The sequence below is a fragment of the Tachypleus tridentatus genome, chromosome 13 (assembly GCF_004210375.1).
Source record: "Tachypleus tridentatus isolate NWPU-2018 chromosome 13, ASM421037v1, whole genome shotgun sequence".
In the NCBI taxonomy this organism is placed as follows: domain Eukaryota; kingdom Metazoa; phylum Arthropoda; class Merostomata; order Xiphosura; family Limulidae; genus Tachypleus; species Tachypleus tridentatus.
This window is the reverse complement of record NC_134837.1, coordinates 46,745,777-46,764,571: the sequence shown is the minus strand read 5'-3', so window position 1 is coordinate 46,764,571 and position 18,795 is coordinate 46,745,777. Positions and strand designations below refer to the sequence as shown.

Sequence of the window (18,795 nt, the reverse complement as noted above, 5' to 3'; positions counted from 1 at the left end):
GTTTATTCCTGGTTTTTGAATAAATTTAGTATTAACTGGAATGTTATATTTTGTTACTAGTTTTTGATAAATATTGGTTATTTTCTGCTGATGTCGGCAATATATGGTATGCAGCAGTATATGGTTTCGTGAATTTTTTAATTCGTGGAATATATTTACTTTTGTTAGTTGATTTTGCTTTTTGTATAGATGTGTACGTATAACGTTTTCTACGGTTTGTGGAAGAAACTTATTAATGTTGATGAACAGACAAATCTAAATCAATAAACACAAATCCAACAAAGACACACGAAACGCAACTAAACAAAATACTACTAAAAATGAAAAAAAGCCAACACAATTTCAAAAACACTTTATTCATATCTACGCAAGACCGACTCAGGCACACCACAAATATACGGCATCCCCAACCCTCATAAACCAGATTGTCTACTACGACCAATAATGCCCACATATGAATCGTTTAATTACAATCTTGATAAATACATAGCATGAACATTCTCCAAATATGTAACATCAACCAGCTCATTCATCAAAGACTCTTTTAATTTCAAGTCTAATCTTAATCAACTTAATCATAAAGCCTTAATGGCCAGTTCGATGTTATATCCCTCTTTACAGAAGTTCCAACCACTGAAGCCTGCAAGATAGCCTTAGAACTCTATATCCGAGACCCTAACCCAACTATAGACATTCCCAGTAACCAATTAGCAACACTCATAGAATTCACCACGATGAAGACAAACTTCATGTTCAACAACCACAATTATATGCAAACAAATGGCCTAAGCATGGGCAACCCAGTATCACCAGTTTTAGCCAATATTTTTATGATACAAGTTGAAACACAAGCAATTAATACAGCATTACATCCACCACTATACTGGTACAGATATGTATACGACACAATTGCTGGATTCACATCTACAAATACACACTTAAGTTTTAAATCACATTAACTCTACACATCCCAACATTAACTTCACATCTGAACAGAAAGAAAGCAATCAAATATCATTTCTTAACCTCATAATTACAAGAACTGATACACAATTTAAAACAGAAATCCACCGAAAAATCACCCATACTGGACTCAGCACATGAAACAAAACAAAAACTCAACATACTAAGAAATCAAATAAACACAGCCATAAAACTATGCTCACCAGATAGAATTAACGACGAATTAGACAAAATAAAACAATACTTCATCAACATCAATAAGTTTCCTCCACCAACCGTATAAAACATTATACGCACACACCTAGACAAAAAGCATAAACCAATTAACAAAAGTAAATACACCCCACGATTTATAAAATCACAAAACCATATACTGCTGCATACCATATATTCCCGACATCAGCAGGAAAGTAACCAACATTTGGCAAAAACTAATAACAAAATATGACATTCCAGTTAATACTAAATTTATTTAAAAATCAAGCACAAAATTAAGGTCTATACTATTTAAAAACTACACTGACAAACACCACACCAACATTATTTATAAAATACAATGTGATAACTTCCACGACTTCTATATTGGAGAAACATGTAGAAAAATGGAAAAGGGATTCAAAGAACACAAAAAGTCACATTCACACGTTTTTGAATAGTGCAAATCAAATACCCACAACATGACCATAGAAGACACCCAAATACTGAATAAAGAAACAAACATAAACGCAAAATTAAAGAAGCCTTACTTATACAACAACTCAAGCCTAAAATAAAGCAATACAAAGAAACACCTTTATACCTATATCAATAAATATAATCAAACATCTGAGCACGCCCTATACATTCCTACACTCAATTACACAACCCCCTTGAAACATGTGGTCAGCCATCGGTCAGTTATCTCTTTCTTTCTTTCTTTGTGAACTTGGCAATGACCGAAGAAGGTCGAAACGTTGTTCGCTCCTCTGCATAAAATTTTTTCTCAACCCATATCAGCCTTTTTACATATATACTTTTCTCTACAAGTGGGCTTTCTTCTCGTCACGGATTATTGAAAATATATCGAATTTACATTGATGCATCGGGTCCGGCATGGCCCGGTGGTTAAGGCACTCGACTCGTAATCCGAGGTTTGGGGAATTCGAATCCCCGTCACACCAAACATACTCGCCCTTTCAACCTTGGGGGCATTGCAAGGTGACGTTCCATCCTACAATTCGTTGGTAAAAGAGTAGCCAAAGAGTTGGCAGTGGGTGGTGATGACTAGTTGCCTTCCCTCCAGTCTTAAAATGATAAATTATGGATGGCTAGCACAGATAGCCCTCGTGTAGCTTTACGCGAATTTCAAAAACAACCAAACATTGTTGCCCTCCCGTGGCACAGTGGTATGTTTGCGAGCTTATATTACTAAAAATCGGTTTTCGATACCCGTGGTGGGCAGACCACACATAGACCTTTTTGTAGGTTTGTGAATAAGAAAAACAAACAAACTAACTTAACTTTGTTTAAGGCCAGTCGTTCCCCTCTGACAGTAATATATTTGGTTTAAATCAGTAACTGACATAAAATTCATTGATTTTACTTAAATAAATCGTAACATGCTGCGTGAACAGAAAATATAATTTTATTGATAATTAAATATAATTCACGTAGTTTCTTGTATACGCTTGAGAAATGCTAAGGTAATAAAGTGAAAAAATATTACTCGTGGAAAGTTATTTTAAAATATGCGTTATCATAGATTTAATTCTCATATTTCAATGTTACAAATACTGGGTTATCTCACGATTGAAATGCACATAATCCACTACTATACTGAATTGAAACTTATGATATATGTTAAAATGGTGTGTGCATGTTTTCTTATAGCAAAGCCACATGAGACTATCTGCTGAGTCTACCGAGTGAAATCGAACCTCTCATTTTATTAGGGTTGTAAACCCGTAGACTTATCGCGTTACCAGTGAGGGACTTATAATGGTGTTTTGATCAATTTGAACTGGAAATCTACCTATAATTTTAAGCAACAAGAACAAACTCAGTTATTTGTATTATTATTCGCCCCGAATTTATTTTAACTTCTCTTGACATAAAACTGTAATATACTTATGACAGAGTAAATATATTCTGAGTCTTTAAATTGATTAGAATTTTAAAACAATATTGAGAGTATCGCAGATGTTACTGATTAAACGGTCATAACCATAAAAACTCATATTTTTACGTCGTTTCATAATAAACAACTCTCTAAATAGAATTAAAGCTATGTTTAAGAAAGTTATGGAATTTTGAAAACCTTGCATGTTTAAAGAAAGGGTAACCAGTATGATTTAATCATAATACCGATAGATGACAATGCAGTGTAATTTATCGAAATAAGAGGGTGGTAACAAAAAGATTTTTGTTTTTTAAGCGAAAAGTTGACACAATATACTACCTGTGTTTTATCTGTCAAACTTTATATTTTAATGTTATAAGACCATAAAGATAATGCTGACCATTCGCAGAACTTTAGCAAATGGTATTGCAAAACTGTGAATGATTAGACAATATAAATATGTAAATCATTAAGTAATCAAACATCTATTCAAACAATTTATCAAAAACTTTGCGAATTATTTACAAGTTAAAGAAGCATCTGAGTATAATTGTTTTATATAAAAATGATCATGGCTAAGAATAAATTACGATAAATCATTTTTCACATACGTAAATAAATTATTATTCTAACACTACTTTATTAATAATGAAACATTTTAAGAACACAAATATTGTGATTAAAAAGCAGTAAGGTAAGTTCAGATATTGTTAACAAAACTTAGAAAGGCGACACTGTATACTCAAAGACTAATGACGTAATAATATTTTATTATCTATCATCTACTGCCTTAAGTTATTATACGATATTCTCTGGTTAGTTCTTGTCACAACTCAGTGGAGATCTTGCAAAAAAGGAATGTTAAAATCTAATGCTAGTCATGTACGCTAAATGAATGAATGTGGTTTTATTAACTTAAAAAAAATGTTGGAAAGAAGCAATAGAGCCCGCTGGAAAAGCGGTAGATCTATGGATTTACAATGTTAGAAATCAGAGGTTCGATTCCTATTGTTGGACGCAGCAGATATGGCTTTGCTATAAGAAGAACACACATAGAAGCAATAATAATATAACTATGAAAGCAATCACGATTGAAAATAAAATTAATTAGAATAACTAAAAAAAGTGAGCAAAAAGATGAAATAAAAATAAACACTGATTTTCTTCAATGTTTCAAATGTATAGACCTAACAAATTTAGATATTTTGCACTTTTTTCTGTCCAGCAGATATTAACATTCTATTACCAAAACTGTGTGTGCTGAAGTACTCTACACGTTGAAGTAAATATATGATAAATTAAACCCGATAGATATTTTGACACTAAAACTAGTAAACGTTTTAATAATTACTTTGCTACATGTTTTTGAATTCGCGTTTCTACTTGATTCTTTATTAATAACTCAGAAATGACAAAAAATATCACATTTCTCAAATACAAAAATTTTAATCTTAATACTTTTAATATAAATTAGAAATATTCCATTTTGCTATATAATAACCGCTTAGTATAGGTATAATTATGGATTAAATTCAAACTAACGACTTAACAAAAAATAAATGAATTAATGTTTAAATATTACAATGCTGCACTATTCATTTTATAATATTTGTATAAAAAATATAAGAAAGAATGAATCTATAAAGTAGCTTTTTGGTTGAGTGCAAAGAAAGTTTTAATAACTACCACACAAGAAAAATATATTTTGTAGAGAAATATAAGTTGTGTAACCTCACTTTAGGAAATTTAAGATTCTTGTTTCATTTCCGTTTCTTGAACTCTTAATATAAATATATATCAAAAGTAAAAAGTTGTCATAATTATGTTAAAATATTATGTTAGTTATCTAATGTCATTCAGAAGATGGACCTCTATACATAACAAAATATACATTTAATGCAGCAAATTGTATTTATATAAAAAAAAGATAAATGAACTAGGAAGTACATTTCTCATAATAATGATGTTTTTCTGTAGATTTTAGATATCTTTATAAACCAGATATACTTATGTAAAGTAATTTCAGTTATTTATAAGTTCTATTAATCTGAAGTTAAGTAAAACCTACATAGCTTAAATGTTCAGCCTAGGACTAATGTATGTTATTTTATTATTAATTTTTATTAGAATAACTATTATATCTAAAGCTGAATTAAATTCAACAGAATTGAAAATGTAAAGCTACTTTTTACCCTTTTCTATACAGCAGAAATATACCATTTTAAACATTTCTTCAAGATTCATTCTCCAGGCATTAAAAACATTGTGCACATACCACAATTCTTTGTGTTTGTATTGAACATTTCTTTATACGTATTGGTTACGATTCGTTTAAAGCCAGTAACTACTTATTTTAAACATAGTATACATAATGAGAGTTTTCAAACTTTGTACTTAGGTTTTTTCGTGAAATCAAAACATTTTTCACCTTCATTATGTTAATTTGTCCAACAATGAAATCCAAAACAACATATTTTCATAAAATCAAAGCTTTTATTTTTACTGCAGTTAAAGTAGAAACTTCACAAATTGGAGGAATGCATTCTATATATATGTAGCGTTAGAGCTGTATCTCTATTTTTGTTTTTTTTCAATTTGTGTTTAAGATTTTCCATACTTTTTCTACATTATATCTCACCTTTATAAAATATCATTTTCATCAAAGCAATGTTTGGATGGAAAGAAATTGTCGACATTTTTGGATTAAACTATATAATTTTTTTTAATTAAAAGTTAGGTACCTAAACTGTCACCGTAGCTCTGATTGCATAGTTATACGATATACAGATACATTTATTTTAGTTTTTCTTTGAATCGTATTATTCCTAGTGAGTTAAGCTTATGTTATGATTTTTTATAGTTGCTCATTAACAACTTTTAAAACACATGATGTACTAAATAACTCATTTATTGGGAAATTGTAACTATTTACATGTTTTTAGCAACTTTTCTATGTTTTCAGTAATCTTTCATAACATGATTAATACTGGCTTTCTCAATATGTGTGTATTTTAATGTCTTTCCTTTTTTCAGCTAAGTTTTTCATCAATGTTTGGTTTACTATTATTCTAACACTCAGTGTCTTTTAAACAGTTCCATCATCATATCTGTTAGTACCTTCACACTTGGTAGTACAGGCTATCTCGTAGTACTTAGTCACTGCTATGTTAATTCTTCTCCTAAAGTTATGTACTCAAAAAGTTTCATGTTCATGTGATGTGTTACACTACATTTATACTTAATATATTTGTACTAAACTACCTCACGTTGGATTTAAAAAGTATGAACTATGATATTCTGATTTTTTCACTGAGTACACTCATTTATCTTCTGAATTTATAATGCTATAGTGTGTTTTGTTTTTCGAAAATCTTGAAATCCCGGCATAGCCAGGTAGTTAAGGTACTTTACTTGTAATCTGAGGGTTGCGGGTTCAAATCCCCGTCACACCAAACGTGCTCTCCCTTTCAGTCGTGGGGGGTGTTATAATGTGACAATCAATCCCACTATTCATTGGTGAAAGAGTAGCCAAAGAGTTGGCAGTGGATGGTAATGACTAGCTGTCTTTCCTCTAGTCTTACACTGCTAATTTAGGGACGGTTAGCGCAAATAACCCTCGAGTAGCTTCGCGCGAAATTGAAAACAAACAAACGTTTAACTTATACCTTCACCTGTTGATCGATGTCAGACCTGATTACTTGCGTGACTAATGAGAATTTCCCTTTGTTTAAAAAATTAACACTTTTTATTATTCTGTTCACAGTTGCTATGTTATCTTGTATATCTTGTATAGAAAAAAAAACTTTTGGTTTATATCAGTTTCCTATGTGTTTCATTTATCAAAGTCAAAATCTGTCAGGTCTACTTACTTAATTAACTTACACTTGTGCCATGTAAGTCGTACTGAAAAAATAAGCTTAAATATATTGGATAAAAAATTGACAGCAAATACCTTTTGCTTATTTATTTGTGTTCTAGGAAAAGAAATGGAGTTAGCATATTTTTACCACGTTTCATATAAAAATTATATTAGATGATAAAACAAAACTGATTATCAAAAATTCATCAATATAATAAAATTAAATATATTTTACAACCGTCCCTCGCTAGTACAGCTGTAACTCCTCGGATTTTCAATGCTAAAATCAGCGGTTCGATTCCCCTCGGTGGACTCAGCAGAGAGTCCAATGTGGCTTTGCTGTAAGAAAACAAACAAACAATTTTATAATATAAGTAAAAAATGTTGGAGTACTTTCACGAAAGTTTACGTCTTCTTCTTTCTGAGGGTGAACTAGAAAGTGTAATGTGTCAACTAAATTCATTATATCTTGGTGAATATCCACACAATCTTCAAGAGGAATTGTCTCTTCGATTTCTAGTAGAACAGATTATTTTGTGACTGGCTCTTCAAAATTATTTGCCATCAGAGTCTGGGAACAGTAGAAACTATTAGGTAACACTTTGGGCACTAGGAAAAACAAAACTGTGACCTTTAAAAATCGTTATAAAAATGACATAAGACATCCATCAACAAATTTAAAAAACACTTACTTCAAATGCACACAGTATCAGACAAATTCACTGCTGCTTAGAGTGTAAACAGTGCACAATGTAAAGCTGGAATAGTCTATAAAATATTACATTTTTCTGTACTGACGATAAAATAAAAATATGATAACTGCAATAGACATTTTATGTTGCTCAAGATGCTACAGTTATTATCCTGAGAGGAATTATCTAATCTTATTTTGCAGAAAGATTAATAATATCCTTAGTATGCATAAATGCTATTTTCAATCATATTCATCTCACAATTCCGCATTCCCACTTTAACAGAAAAGAACATTTCTAACAAAATAATCAACAATCCATTGGTCTTAGCCTAAAGATGAATTAGGAAGGTGAAAACGTTGTTCTGAAATATATTTTTATTTCATGTGGGTTTCTCGTCATCAAGAATCATTAATCCATTTTACTCTTATTGTATAGATTTGGCTTGAGTAATATGACAATGATCTTGGTCAGGTTTTTTGGCTTACTTAATTTTGATATCTCAGTCCAAATGTTACAGTTTGGAGATCAACTTCAAAACTGCGCTCGCCAAAGTAATATCTATTGGCATTTGCAAATAATTCGCAACCCATATTTTGTTATGTATGTTGAACAAGACATAGCGAGTTCAAATTATTATCGCTACTGAAGGTTAACCAGCCTGACATAAAGTGGCAGTCTTAATAAAGGGTAAATCAGTGTATATTTGTAAACAAGGAAAGGAATAACTGATTTATTAATATGGAAATTTTGGGTTTATTTTTCGTCAAGACAATTCTATTTAACACATCTAAAAGAAATTAAGGATTTGTGAACTTGTGACTAAAGCGAAAGCTAAAATGTTAATATTTATAAATCTACTTTTGATTCTAACGCTGGTCTTTTTTTTTCTTAGAAAATTTGTCACACATATTTTAGTAGTCATTATAAAATTTGTTAGATCAAAGTGAACGTATTATATTTCAAATTTGTTTATGGTCCGATTGTTTTTATCTTTGTATAAATTATATTGTACAACTTAAGCCTAAAACGTATGTATTAATTTCTTCAGTGTTTTCGATAACAATTGTCTCTTATTTTTGTCATGCGAATATATCACTAAATATTATTAATTTATAATTTGTCCTGCTTCAACTAAAACCTTGATATGCATTTTTTTTTGGTGAATAACCTTATTATATTATTTTTTAATATATTAATTTCATTAGCTATTGCAAATTTACGATAAAAATTAACACAAATTTATAAATTTAGTGTTAACTATGATCAGTCATCTAGTGGCATGGTGGTATGTCTGCGGATTTATACTGCTGGAAACCACGTTTCCACACCAGTGGTGGGCAAAGCACGGATCGCTCTTTGGATAACTTTTTGCTTAACAATAATAAAATAAATGGAGTGATGTTGCTTAAATAATAAGCATGCAACCGTATCAGTTTAAACCATCCACAGAGCTAGGAAAAAGTGAAAGCTATTTAAAATACTGTATTTAAAAGCTTTATATTGACATAAACACGAAATAACCGTGATTGTATTTATGTATATTATTCTGTTAAGTTTCAACATTAAGCACACACAAAGTATTACTGAATGGAACTGGAAATAAAATAAGCATCCAAAATAGTGTTAATAGCATGATCCATAACTGCTTAAAATACACCCTCATGTTACATAACAATCATGTAAGCTTAATTTTTTATTAAGAACAGTTTCGTACTGGATAAACAGTAAAAGCAAAAAATTGGAATAAGGAAGTCGTTTTAGGATCCCACAATTTTTTTAAAAATGAAATTTGTGAGTTTAGTAAAGATTTAGTGTTGAATAACAAAACACGAATAGAAAGGCGATCTGTTGACTTCTCTCATTTGTGCAAAAGTTTGGTACCAAAGAGAACATTATTGAAAATATTTTTTATGTTCATGTTTTTGACTGAAATATAAGATAGCGTTACTTAGTCTTTTGTAACACACATTCCAAGATAGTTTTACGCCTTTACGAATGGATTTATAGGTTTTCCAATTGTAAAACTTGACACCATTTTAAATTAGCTAGTAAACAACGTTTCGCGTAGGTCATCGCTCATTAATTCCCACATAATTAAAATTTACAGCGATTTTTAATTCTACGTATATTAACTACAGATCTTGCAATAAGTTTAGTATATTGTGTTTTACAAATATCAACTCCCATTCTGTAACAAGATTAGGACTTCATTACTTGTGAATATTGAACACAACAATAACGAAAGCTTTATCCCAGTTTGATTTATATTTTCTGTTAATAAAAGTGTGTTAAGATATTGGCTGCTTCGTTTCCATTATTCAACGTCCTTCGCTGGTACAGCGGTAAGTCTACAGATTTAGTACGCTAAAATCAGAGGTTCGATACCCCTCGGTGGGCTCCGCAGATAGCCAGATGTGGCTTTACTGAAAGAAAACACAAATTCACACCACTGTTTAACATTTTCGCTCAATTTGCAGGACTTTTGCTAAAACCTTTTTGTTCAAGTCTAGTGAAGAACATCGGTTTTTGGGGACGTTTTTCAGAAACACTTAAGTTTGTTTACATGTTACGTACGTGCTTAATAACATGTTAAGAGGGTTATAAGTAATGTTTTGTCTTTGTTATTTAAAGGTAGACCAGATGTGCAAGATAGTCGAAGTTCTTGGGATGCCTCCTAAACATATTTTAGATCAAGCTCCGAAATCTCGCAAGTTCTTCGATAAAAATCCGGATGGGAACTATTTTCTGAAACCGTCTAAAGATGGAAAAAAAGTAGGATTTCTATCTTCACACGAACACTTATTAATGCAGTTAGAGTGTAGCATACGAACTGGTACTAGGACTCTAGCGAATGTTTATATTTTAAGTTTGTGATATTATAATACTAGCCGAGACCCACAAAATATTTATGGTAAAATTGGTATCTTTACTGTGAACAGTACGTCTTTAAATACAGAATGTCTAGAACAGTACAAAGGAATTGTAATAGAAGACACCAAAATCTATAAGTCAATTTGTTTTAACTTGAAGCTAGTTTGTTCTTTATGTACGGCTTATATTCGAAACAAAAAGATACATTAACGTGTAATTTGTGCATTTTTTTATTTAGTTTTGTTAGAGATAAACTTTACCATACTTAAAACTATCAAGAAACATATAATGTTACTCTAAGACCTAACATTAGACCTTTTTGAAAATGGTCGCGGGTTCGAATCCCCGTCACATCAAACATGATCGTTCTTATAATGTAACAGTCAATCCCACTGCTTGTTGGTAAAATTGTAGCCCAAGAGTGAGCGGTGGGTGGTAATGACTAGTTGCCTTCTCTCTAGTCTTACGTTGCTAAATTAGGGACGGCTAGCGTAGATAGCCCTCGAATAGCTTAATGTGCTTAATAACATGTTAAGAGGGTTATAAGCAATGTTTTGTCTTTGTAATTTAAAGGTAGACCAGATGTGCAAGATAGTCGAAGTTCTCTGGATGCCTCCTAAACATATTTTAGATCAAGCTCCAAAATCTCGCAAGCTCTTCGACAAAAATCCGGATGGGAACTATTTTCTGAAACCCTCGAGTAGCTTTGCACGAAATTCAAACCAAACATTTTGAAAACTTTAATAAGTTTTAGTAAGATGTTGTACAAAATGTACACCATAGTATATTTACATATGTTCTTTGTTCACATCCTCAGAAATGAGGTGTACATGTATGCGCCTTTAGGCAATAGATTACGGACGCATTTTTAGGACAGACAAAAACTGAGTAGTATTATAATAGATTAATTGTATTCCTTCTATTTTGGTTTTCATATCTGTGGCATATCGATAAGCTTGGGGATTTATAACTCTAAAATTTCAGAGTCCGATCCCTACGAGGGGTAAAGCACAGACGGCTCACTGAATAGCTTTTCATTCAAACAAAAACAAACATTTTGATCAATTTCTCAACATTTTGTATAAAATACGTGTTTTATAGAAATTATATATTATTTTCATTTAAAGAAAGTTAAACAATGAAGGTATTATAAACTTAATAATTATACACAATTCGGATTGTTTTATATATTGTGATACATTTAAAGTCACATATATGTTAACGAAGTGCATGTACGTATAAAAAAAATCATTCCTCCAAAATATTTATTTGTACGGATATAACTAAATTATTATCTAATTAAATCAAGTTCCTTTCCTGCGAAATGTTTCGGTAAAAACAAATAAAAAATAACATAAATTTTCGGAGACATTTTCACTCGTCCACGTAGCTTGCTTTATAAAATATTGAATTTTGTTATATCTTTATATTGTAATTCACGCTTTGGAAGCTTTTAAAATATTTCCATTTGAAACTAAAATAATTATAATTTTCCTTATATTGGTACTGCTGTTAATCCTTTACAAAATCCGTTTAATGTTATGAAACAGATATGGCAATTTGCTTTTGTTTATTCGAAAATTCTTGGATTTTCATTTAAGTGGTTCATACCAGTTTTTTTTTTTTTGTTGTTGTTGTTTTCGCTACTGGAAAATGTTATCTCCAGTCCAGATCATTATTTTTGTTTCACTAGTACAAATCTCCAGGATCGCGTCGTATTCAAGATATTTTGGGCATTGAGTCGGGAGGACCAAGTGGAAGAAGACAAGGTGAACCTGGACACAGTGTTTCCGATTATCTGAAGTTCAGAGATATGATAATAAGGATGTTAGATTTTGACCCCAAAACTCGTGTTGTTCCCTATAATTGTCTACAACACAGTTTCTTCAGGCGTACCTCAGACGAGAGCACAAACACAGCTCACAGTCCACCTACTGAGCAAGGTATTGTTTGCAGTCCAGGAGCTGGTCCAGGAGGGGGCGATGAATCAGAATCTAGCCCTGATAGCCCAAGCAAGACTCATCTGCCACTTGTAGGACATGTTAAGACGAGGAAATTAGAAGTGTGACTTTTTACTAGAAACATCAACGTGCCTCGCTTCCTGCCAGTGTTAACATACTCCTTCAAGTGAACGAAAGTGAAGGAAACTCTATGTTCCCACAGTGCCAGCTAAACGGTGGTTCAGATTACAAAGTTGCAGAAGTGGAGATAACAGATGACGAGGTTAAAGTTCGATTATTTGGAACCAACGACACGATGAGCTGATGGAGCTAAGGTAAAGTATTACTAATTTCTTTCAACTGTATTTATCTCGAGAATATTGTTGTTGGTGGTTTGTACTTTCAAACGTGCTTATGCTGAATGTTATATTAAACTGTTTCAGAACTAACGTTTACATAAAATATATCAATAACGTGTTTTTAACTCATCTTCAATATTAATTTGTTTTACAAAATTCTAATTCAGGTAATTGAACTATTATTTTACTTGTGTTAATAAATAAGTTACCCGATAGCCATAGATTTGGATATACAATTTGAAGTACCCATACTAGAGAAAATAATGTAGATTTTAGACACATTTCAATTATTTTATTCTTATCATCTATTACAGAGCAACAAATTTCATTATATTACAATATGGATCTAGCCCGACAAAGTCTTATTGAAGTGCCTTTTGTTATTATGACATCGCCTCAACAACAAGAGAACACTGGTCTTTTTTATATATTAGCTCCATGTGCTCCCCGAAACAAGGTTTGCAAATATTAATAAAACTAAGTATGAAGAGTAAATTATTGTGGAATTGAATTAATTCACATTTGCGTTACTATCGATTCTGCTAAATATTTCATATACAACCTTTATATATGTATTGACTGAGTTTGACAGTTTGGTTCCATGGGTATTGAAAAGGAAGGGTGGCGTTGTTTTGAGAAAAATGATTTAAAAAGTTGGATTAAGATGTAGTGGTGTCTGGAGCTGTGGGATAGGTGACAATAGTAGTGATCTTTTGTATTTGTATCTTTTATTGGTCACCTATTGTTGTTCCACTGACCTAGGCTACGAACTATACGTAACAATGACTGAGTCAACAAATTTGCCATTACTGAAGGAGATATATGGCAGAGAACAATGTTAACTCAGGCCGCTACTTACTACACCATAGATGCCTTATATTGTGTAAAAGGACATGTATATGTTTGTGTGATGTGTGTCCATGTTCTCGTCCAAACCTTTTTTTTTTAATTATTTATATTAGAAATTACTTATTTATATTCTTGGCCTATTTAAGAACCCAATATAAACCTTATGTTCTTTGAAGCTACTGCATACATGCAATAGTACGAAATACAGATAATTAACCATAATCATCTTACATTTTTCTATCATTATTAGTGTCTCTTTGAGTGGCTTCTTTCCTCAAATAACAGTTTTAGTATCATCGTCACAAGTAACGTCAAGATGAATGTATCAAATATTTAAGACGCTTGAAAGGCCTTTATTATGCTAAAATACTTTCAGTAGAGTACAATTTATCGAGTCCTTACAATTCCGGCCCAAAAAATAATATATTTCGTTGAACCATAAACACAGATCTTATATCATAAAGTGATGAATTTACACATAGATAACGAATTCTGTAAAAATGGCCGAAAACGTTTGCGTACTTGAACAAAAGTATTTTATAATACTTTTTGTACAGCACGAAATAATTATCTGGAGAAACAACAGTAAGTCCTACTGGTTTCATTAGTTTTTGTGTTTCATTCAAAGTATCATGTTAGGTTTAGAATATTTGTTATGTTTGGAATATAACTCCAGTGTACAGAATCATTTAGAAAAATTCAAAGTTAACCGAAAACAGGAACACAATAGTTATAGTCACATATTTGTTCTTCGGACGTTTCGTACCAGATAAAAATTTCATCACCGGCGATGTATAAAAATTTATATACAGGTAATGTAACATATGTTTTATTTCTCTGTATAAATCTTTGTAAATAACAATACATTTACTTCACTTTATGTTTACTTTACACGGATTCTTTTTTTCTGTTTATAACATGCTTGTGTATTATACATATCGTTGCAGTTCTGTGATGAGTGAATTTTTAAGTAATAAAATATTCACATTTTAAAGGCGTTTCTTGTTTTCAAGTAAAGTCGTTTTTGAAGCTATTATGAATGAAGTATTATAACAAGAATAGCTCATTAACACTTTAAGTAACGTTTGGTAGCTATTTACATTTTTTGACTAATTATTTGTGTTCCAATTTTGAGAAAGAGTACAAAGTGTTTTTTCGAGAGAGTAATCTTTTAGAAATATTTAGATACTAGTTGTTATAACAGGTTTAGTAATTCGCATTGTTCCTTTCCTCGAGAAATAATCGTCGTTTTCGAAATGATTTTTTCTAGTAAATTTATAAAATTTTGTTATTTGTAGTTGATTTATATTTTTACAGGACTTCTAAGGCAATGTTTTTACGTTTACATTAACTGATGCATAATGAATAGCTTCAAGCACTGAATGAGTTTTGTAATGCATTACAGATATTTGTATTTTGGTACCACAATCGTTTGTTTAATGATATCCGATTGTGTTTTGTTTTATTAAAGAAAAGGTGCCGACATGGTAGTGAACTAAGTACTGTATAAGATACTCCATTAAGTTTAAAAGGCTCTCCCGAGGATGTTTGAACTTCGATTGTCTAGAGTTCTGTTGTTGTTGTTAGTTGCAGGTTTATACATTAATTACGTTACGATTTATTTTATCATTATCTATTTGAAGAAGAAATTAGTTTTTGAACCTTTTCTTTTATTAAGCACAAGGCTACACAATGAGCTATCTGTAACCTGCCCACCACAGGTATCGAAACCCGGTTGTAAATCTGAAGATATGCGCTGTGTATTGTAGTGCTTTGCAGCTTCATACATGATACCTCATGTGACTAACAATAGGCTAAGTTCTGTTAAAATCATTATAATATGAAATGACTTAGATGCTCGCTATTCTATTGTAATATAATGTTGTACTTCTTCTGGCTTCTTATTTATGTTCTTCTTCCATTTTAGCGAAGAAGAAATTAATAACATGTATGAAACATTATTGTAGCAGTTACCTGAGTCTCTTGTTATATCTACAAGAAAGTTCTTACTAATTTAACAAAGAACTACATAGCTAAAGCTATTTTTTTATGTTAGTCATTGGCCGTATTAATTTTTGGCACATATGTTTCAATTTCTCAGAGAAGGTCCTATATTTTTATTTATCTTCAATTACACGAACACGACAATTATGAGAAAATCAAGCCTGTGTATCTGAAAAGTGGTTTTTGTCAAAAACTAGAACGACAAAATAGGCCAACCTTTATTTCCTTTTCAGTTAAGTTGATAAAAAGTTTTGATTCAAGCTAGGTTTCAAATTAGTAGAGCCAGATAAAGCATATGATTTAAATTCCTTTAAACTAAGCTTCAATTATCAATCAATATTACATAATGTTCACTTAAACTGGTTTCTTGATGCATTGTAAAACACAACTGAACTTTTGGGGCAGTTAAAACGCATATGAAACATTCATATTTTCCTAAAACTTATTTTAAAACCTGCAAAAAACTACAATAATAGTATTTTAAATTTGAATAAATACCAAATAATAATATTCTGACGTAAAATACAATATACTTACATTTGTTATACGTTCATAACTTTTACCTCAATGACTCAAGTATTATTTGAACTCAAAGTTAGGAATTCACTGCGTATTATTTCTCTTAATTTGATTATACCTAATGTATAAATGACAAAGCATTGCTACCTCTAATGTATTGTTTTGAGTTGTTATATTTCAATGTTAGGAAAATAATGTTTCAATTATTAGTTACCAATGAATTTAATAGTCTTACGGTGGTACTGTTTACTATGTATCAGTTAACCGCTAATATGTTGTTGGAAATAGCACAAGTAAAGAGAGCAAATACTGGTTTTAAAGTGTCTTTGGGTGTCTGTGACTCCACTTTGAAACATTTTGCTTCATACTAATGTCAAATAGTCGCGTTAACCTTAACTCCCTAGAAATAAATATTCCACTTAATTATCCATTATAATAGTGGACAAAAAGCATACTTGAAGGGTGCTTGGCCTTACAATTAATGTCGGTAATCATTAATAAAGTAAAATATATAGCACCATATTTTATACAACATATCATTTATCATTTGCTTAAGTGGCTGTATAGATTTACAAACACATTTTATGTACAGGTATCTTTATTAATAAAAAGGCAGGATTCGTTTACAAATTGTAGTGTATAACCTCAAATAAAATAGAAAGTAGCGTGAAACAAGGAAATTGCAAATTGTCGTGGAGAAGTTATCAATGTATCATCAACATTAGTCGAAAACATTAGGTAATGTGTAAAATTCTGGCGATTAGAAATCAAGAACATCCATGTAATACTACATACATGTGATTACAGATTGGAAAGTTGTATTATATAAGCATTGTAAATTAATATAAACCATTACAATAAAAAAAGATTGAAATAAAAAAATTATAGAAAGAACACGCTATAATGTTTTGTTAAATATTGCTTTGAAAAGAAACAAAAACAGTCTAACTAAACGTAACACGGACGAGTGCCTTTGTTGAGTATATTTAAACTGTATAATTTATCCAAATACCCGTTATTTATGAGTTATTTGATTGCGTAGAAAATTGTTGAGTACACATACGATATGCTAATGAAAGCTTGTCATTGTAGATCTGGATCAGGCATTTCAATATGTAGCGTTCCTTAAATATTAAATATATATACACTGTCTATAGAGACATTATACGGCTTCTCTAAGCACAATAAGGAAACTTGATAAATGAAACATTTTGAGGTTAAATGGTTCATATGATTCTTAGGTTATGTAAAAAAAGTTAGTGACGCGGGTAGAAGTATGATTGCCACAGGTAAATACAGAAATGTGTTCAACATTGATTTTTGCACTTTATTAAACAAAATGTACTCTATTTGTTTTAATTAATACATTATAAAGAAATGCAGACTACAAGAGACAATTAAAAAGACTATTCTAGAACTTATATAATAAACTACTGAATCTTGTTTAAAGAAATGCTAGTACATTTGTAGTTATACAATAATTACCATAGTTTGGTGTTATGAATATGGTAATCTGTTATTAATTGACCTTGGCTATTCGGCTCATTGAGCGTACCCCGTGCTATTTCGTGTGTGAGTACATCACAAATATAGGTGTTTTCATAATTTATAATATAAGAACGGAAGTATATATACGTGTGTGTGTGTCTGTGTGTGTGTTCATTACAAAGTTTTGTTAGAATAGGTAAAGAACTAACCACAATTTCCTTACTTACTAGCTATCTTCCATATCTTTATTCTACTGGTTTTAATAACAAATTAGGGAAAATGAGACTAAGTGTCTGAATAACTTCATGTTCTTTTTTTTTTTACTCAAAATTGTAAATACATTACACAAAAATAGTTTATTTTACATTTTATATGATATAACATGTTTGTCCCGGTAATAACTCACAATAAAGATATTAAAAATGAATTTTTTGTACTTTTTTATTCTAGTTTTTACGAAATGAATTTGTTTTACGTACGTGTACATATATATATTGTAGGTTTTTGTTATGTTTTTTTCAAAATGTTGTAAAAACTATGTGACATTTTATAATTTCTAGTTTGATTGGATACATTATATTGGCATTCTATCAGAATTAGTATGCATGAATCCAATGCATCATTGTATATATAGCAATTGTATATATAACTATATAAGTGTAACAAGTTAGAAGAACTATATCATATGTTTTATATATTTTGTTTCATTAATTTAAATCTAGATTCACTGGATTAAAATATTTGTTGTAAAAATGTATAAGTTGAAGTTATTTAATAGTTCTGAGACAGTAATGATAAATATAGAAGATTAGGACAAAGCTGTAAAATGTTTAGATGTTGTGAATATGTAAAATTATGTAATAAAATTCGAAAGATAATAGTGTGTATTGGACTAATCTATACCATTACATCTTTAAAACAATGACACAACTGAAAGTTAATGTTGAGTAAGAATCACAAAACACTTTAATTTAATAATCGAATACAAATTCAGCCACTAGGAAAATGTAAAACAGTTTGAAATTTTGAATTAGTTTAGAAAACCTCACAGTGTGTTTTGTATATTGTAAGTAGTATTTGTTAAACTACATTAAACAATTAATAAAAAAATTGTCACTATTTTTGGCAGAACTCTATCGCTTATAAACAT

At 30.6% G+C, this 18,795-nt stretch overlaps 1 protein-coding gene across 3 annotated transcripts in view; it reads left to right on the top strand.

The window, feature by feature from the left end:
• Window positions 1–18,505, top strand: part of LOC143238664 (serine/threonine-protein kinase minibrain-like) — a 73,259-nt gene extending 54,754 nt beyond the window's left edge. For 2 of the 3 annotated variants that reach the window (XM_076479083.1, XM_076479084.1), the window contains 3 exons: window positions 10,247–10,387; window positions 12,180–12,761; window positions 13,100–18,504. In XM_076479083.1, the coding sequence (XP_076335198.1) occupies window positions 10,247–10,387; window positions 12,180–12,554 (516 nt within the window). In that variant the 3' untranslated portion in view covers window positions 12,555–12,761; window positions 13,100–18,504. Of the gene's footprint in view, window positions 1–10,246; window positions 10,388–12,179; window positions 12,762–13,099 lie in introns of all 3 variants that reach the window. The other variant, XM_076479082.1, reaches the window with a different exon arrangement.
• Window positions 18,506–18,795: the final 290 nt, after the last annotated feature.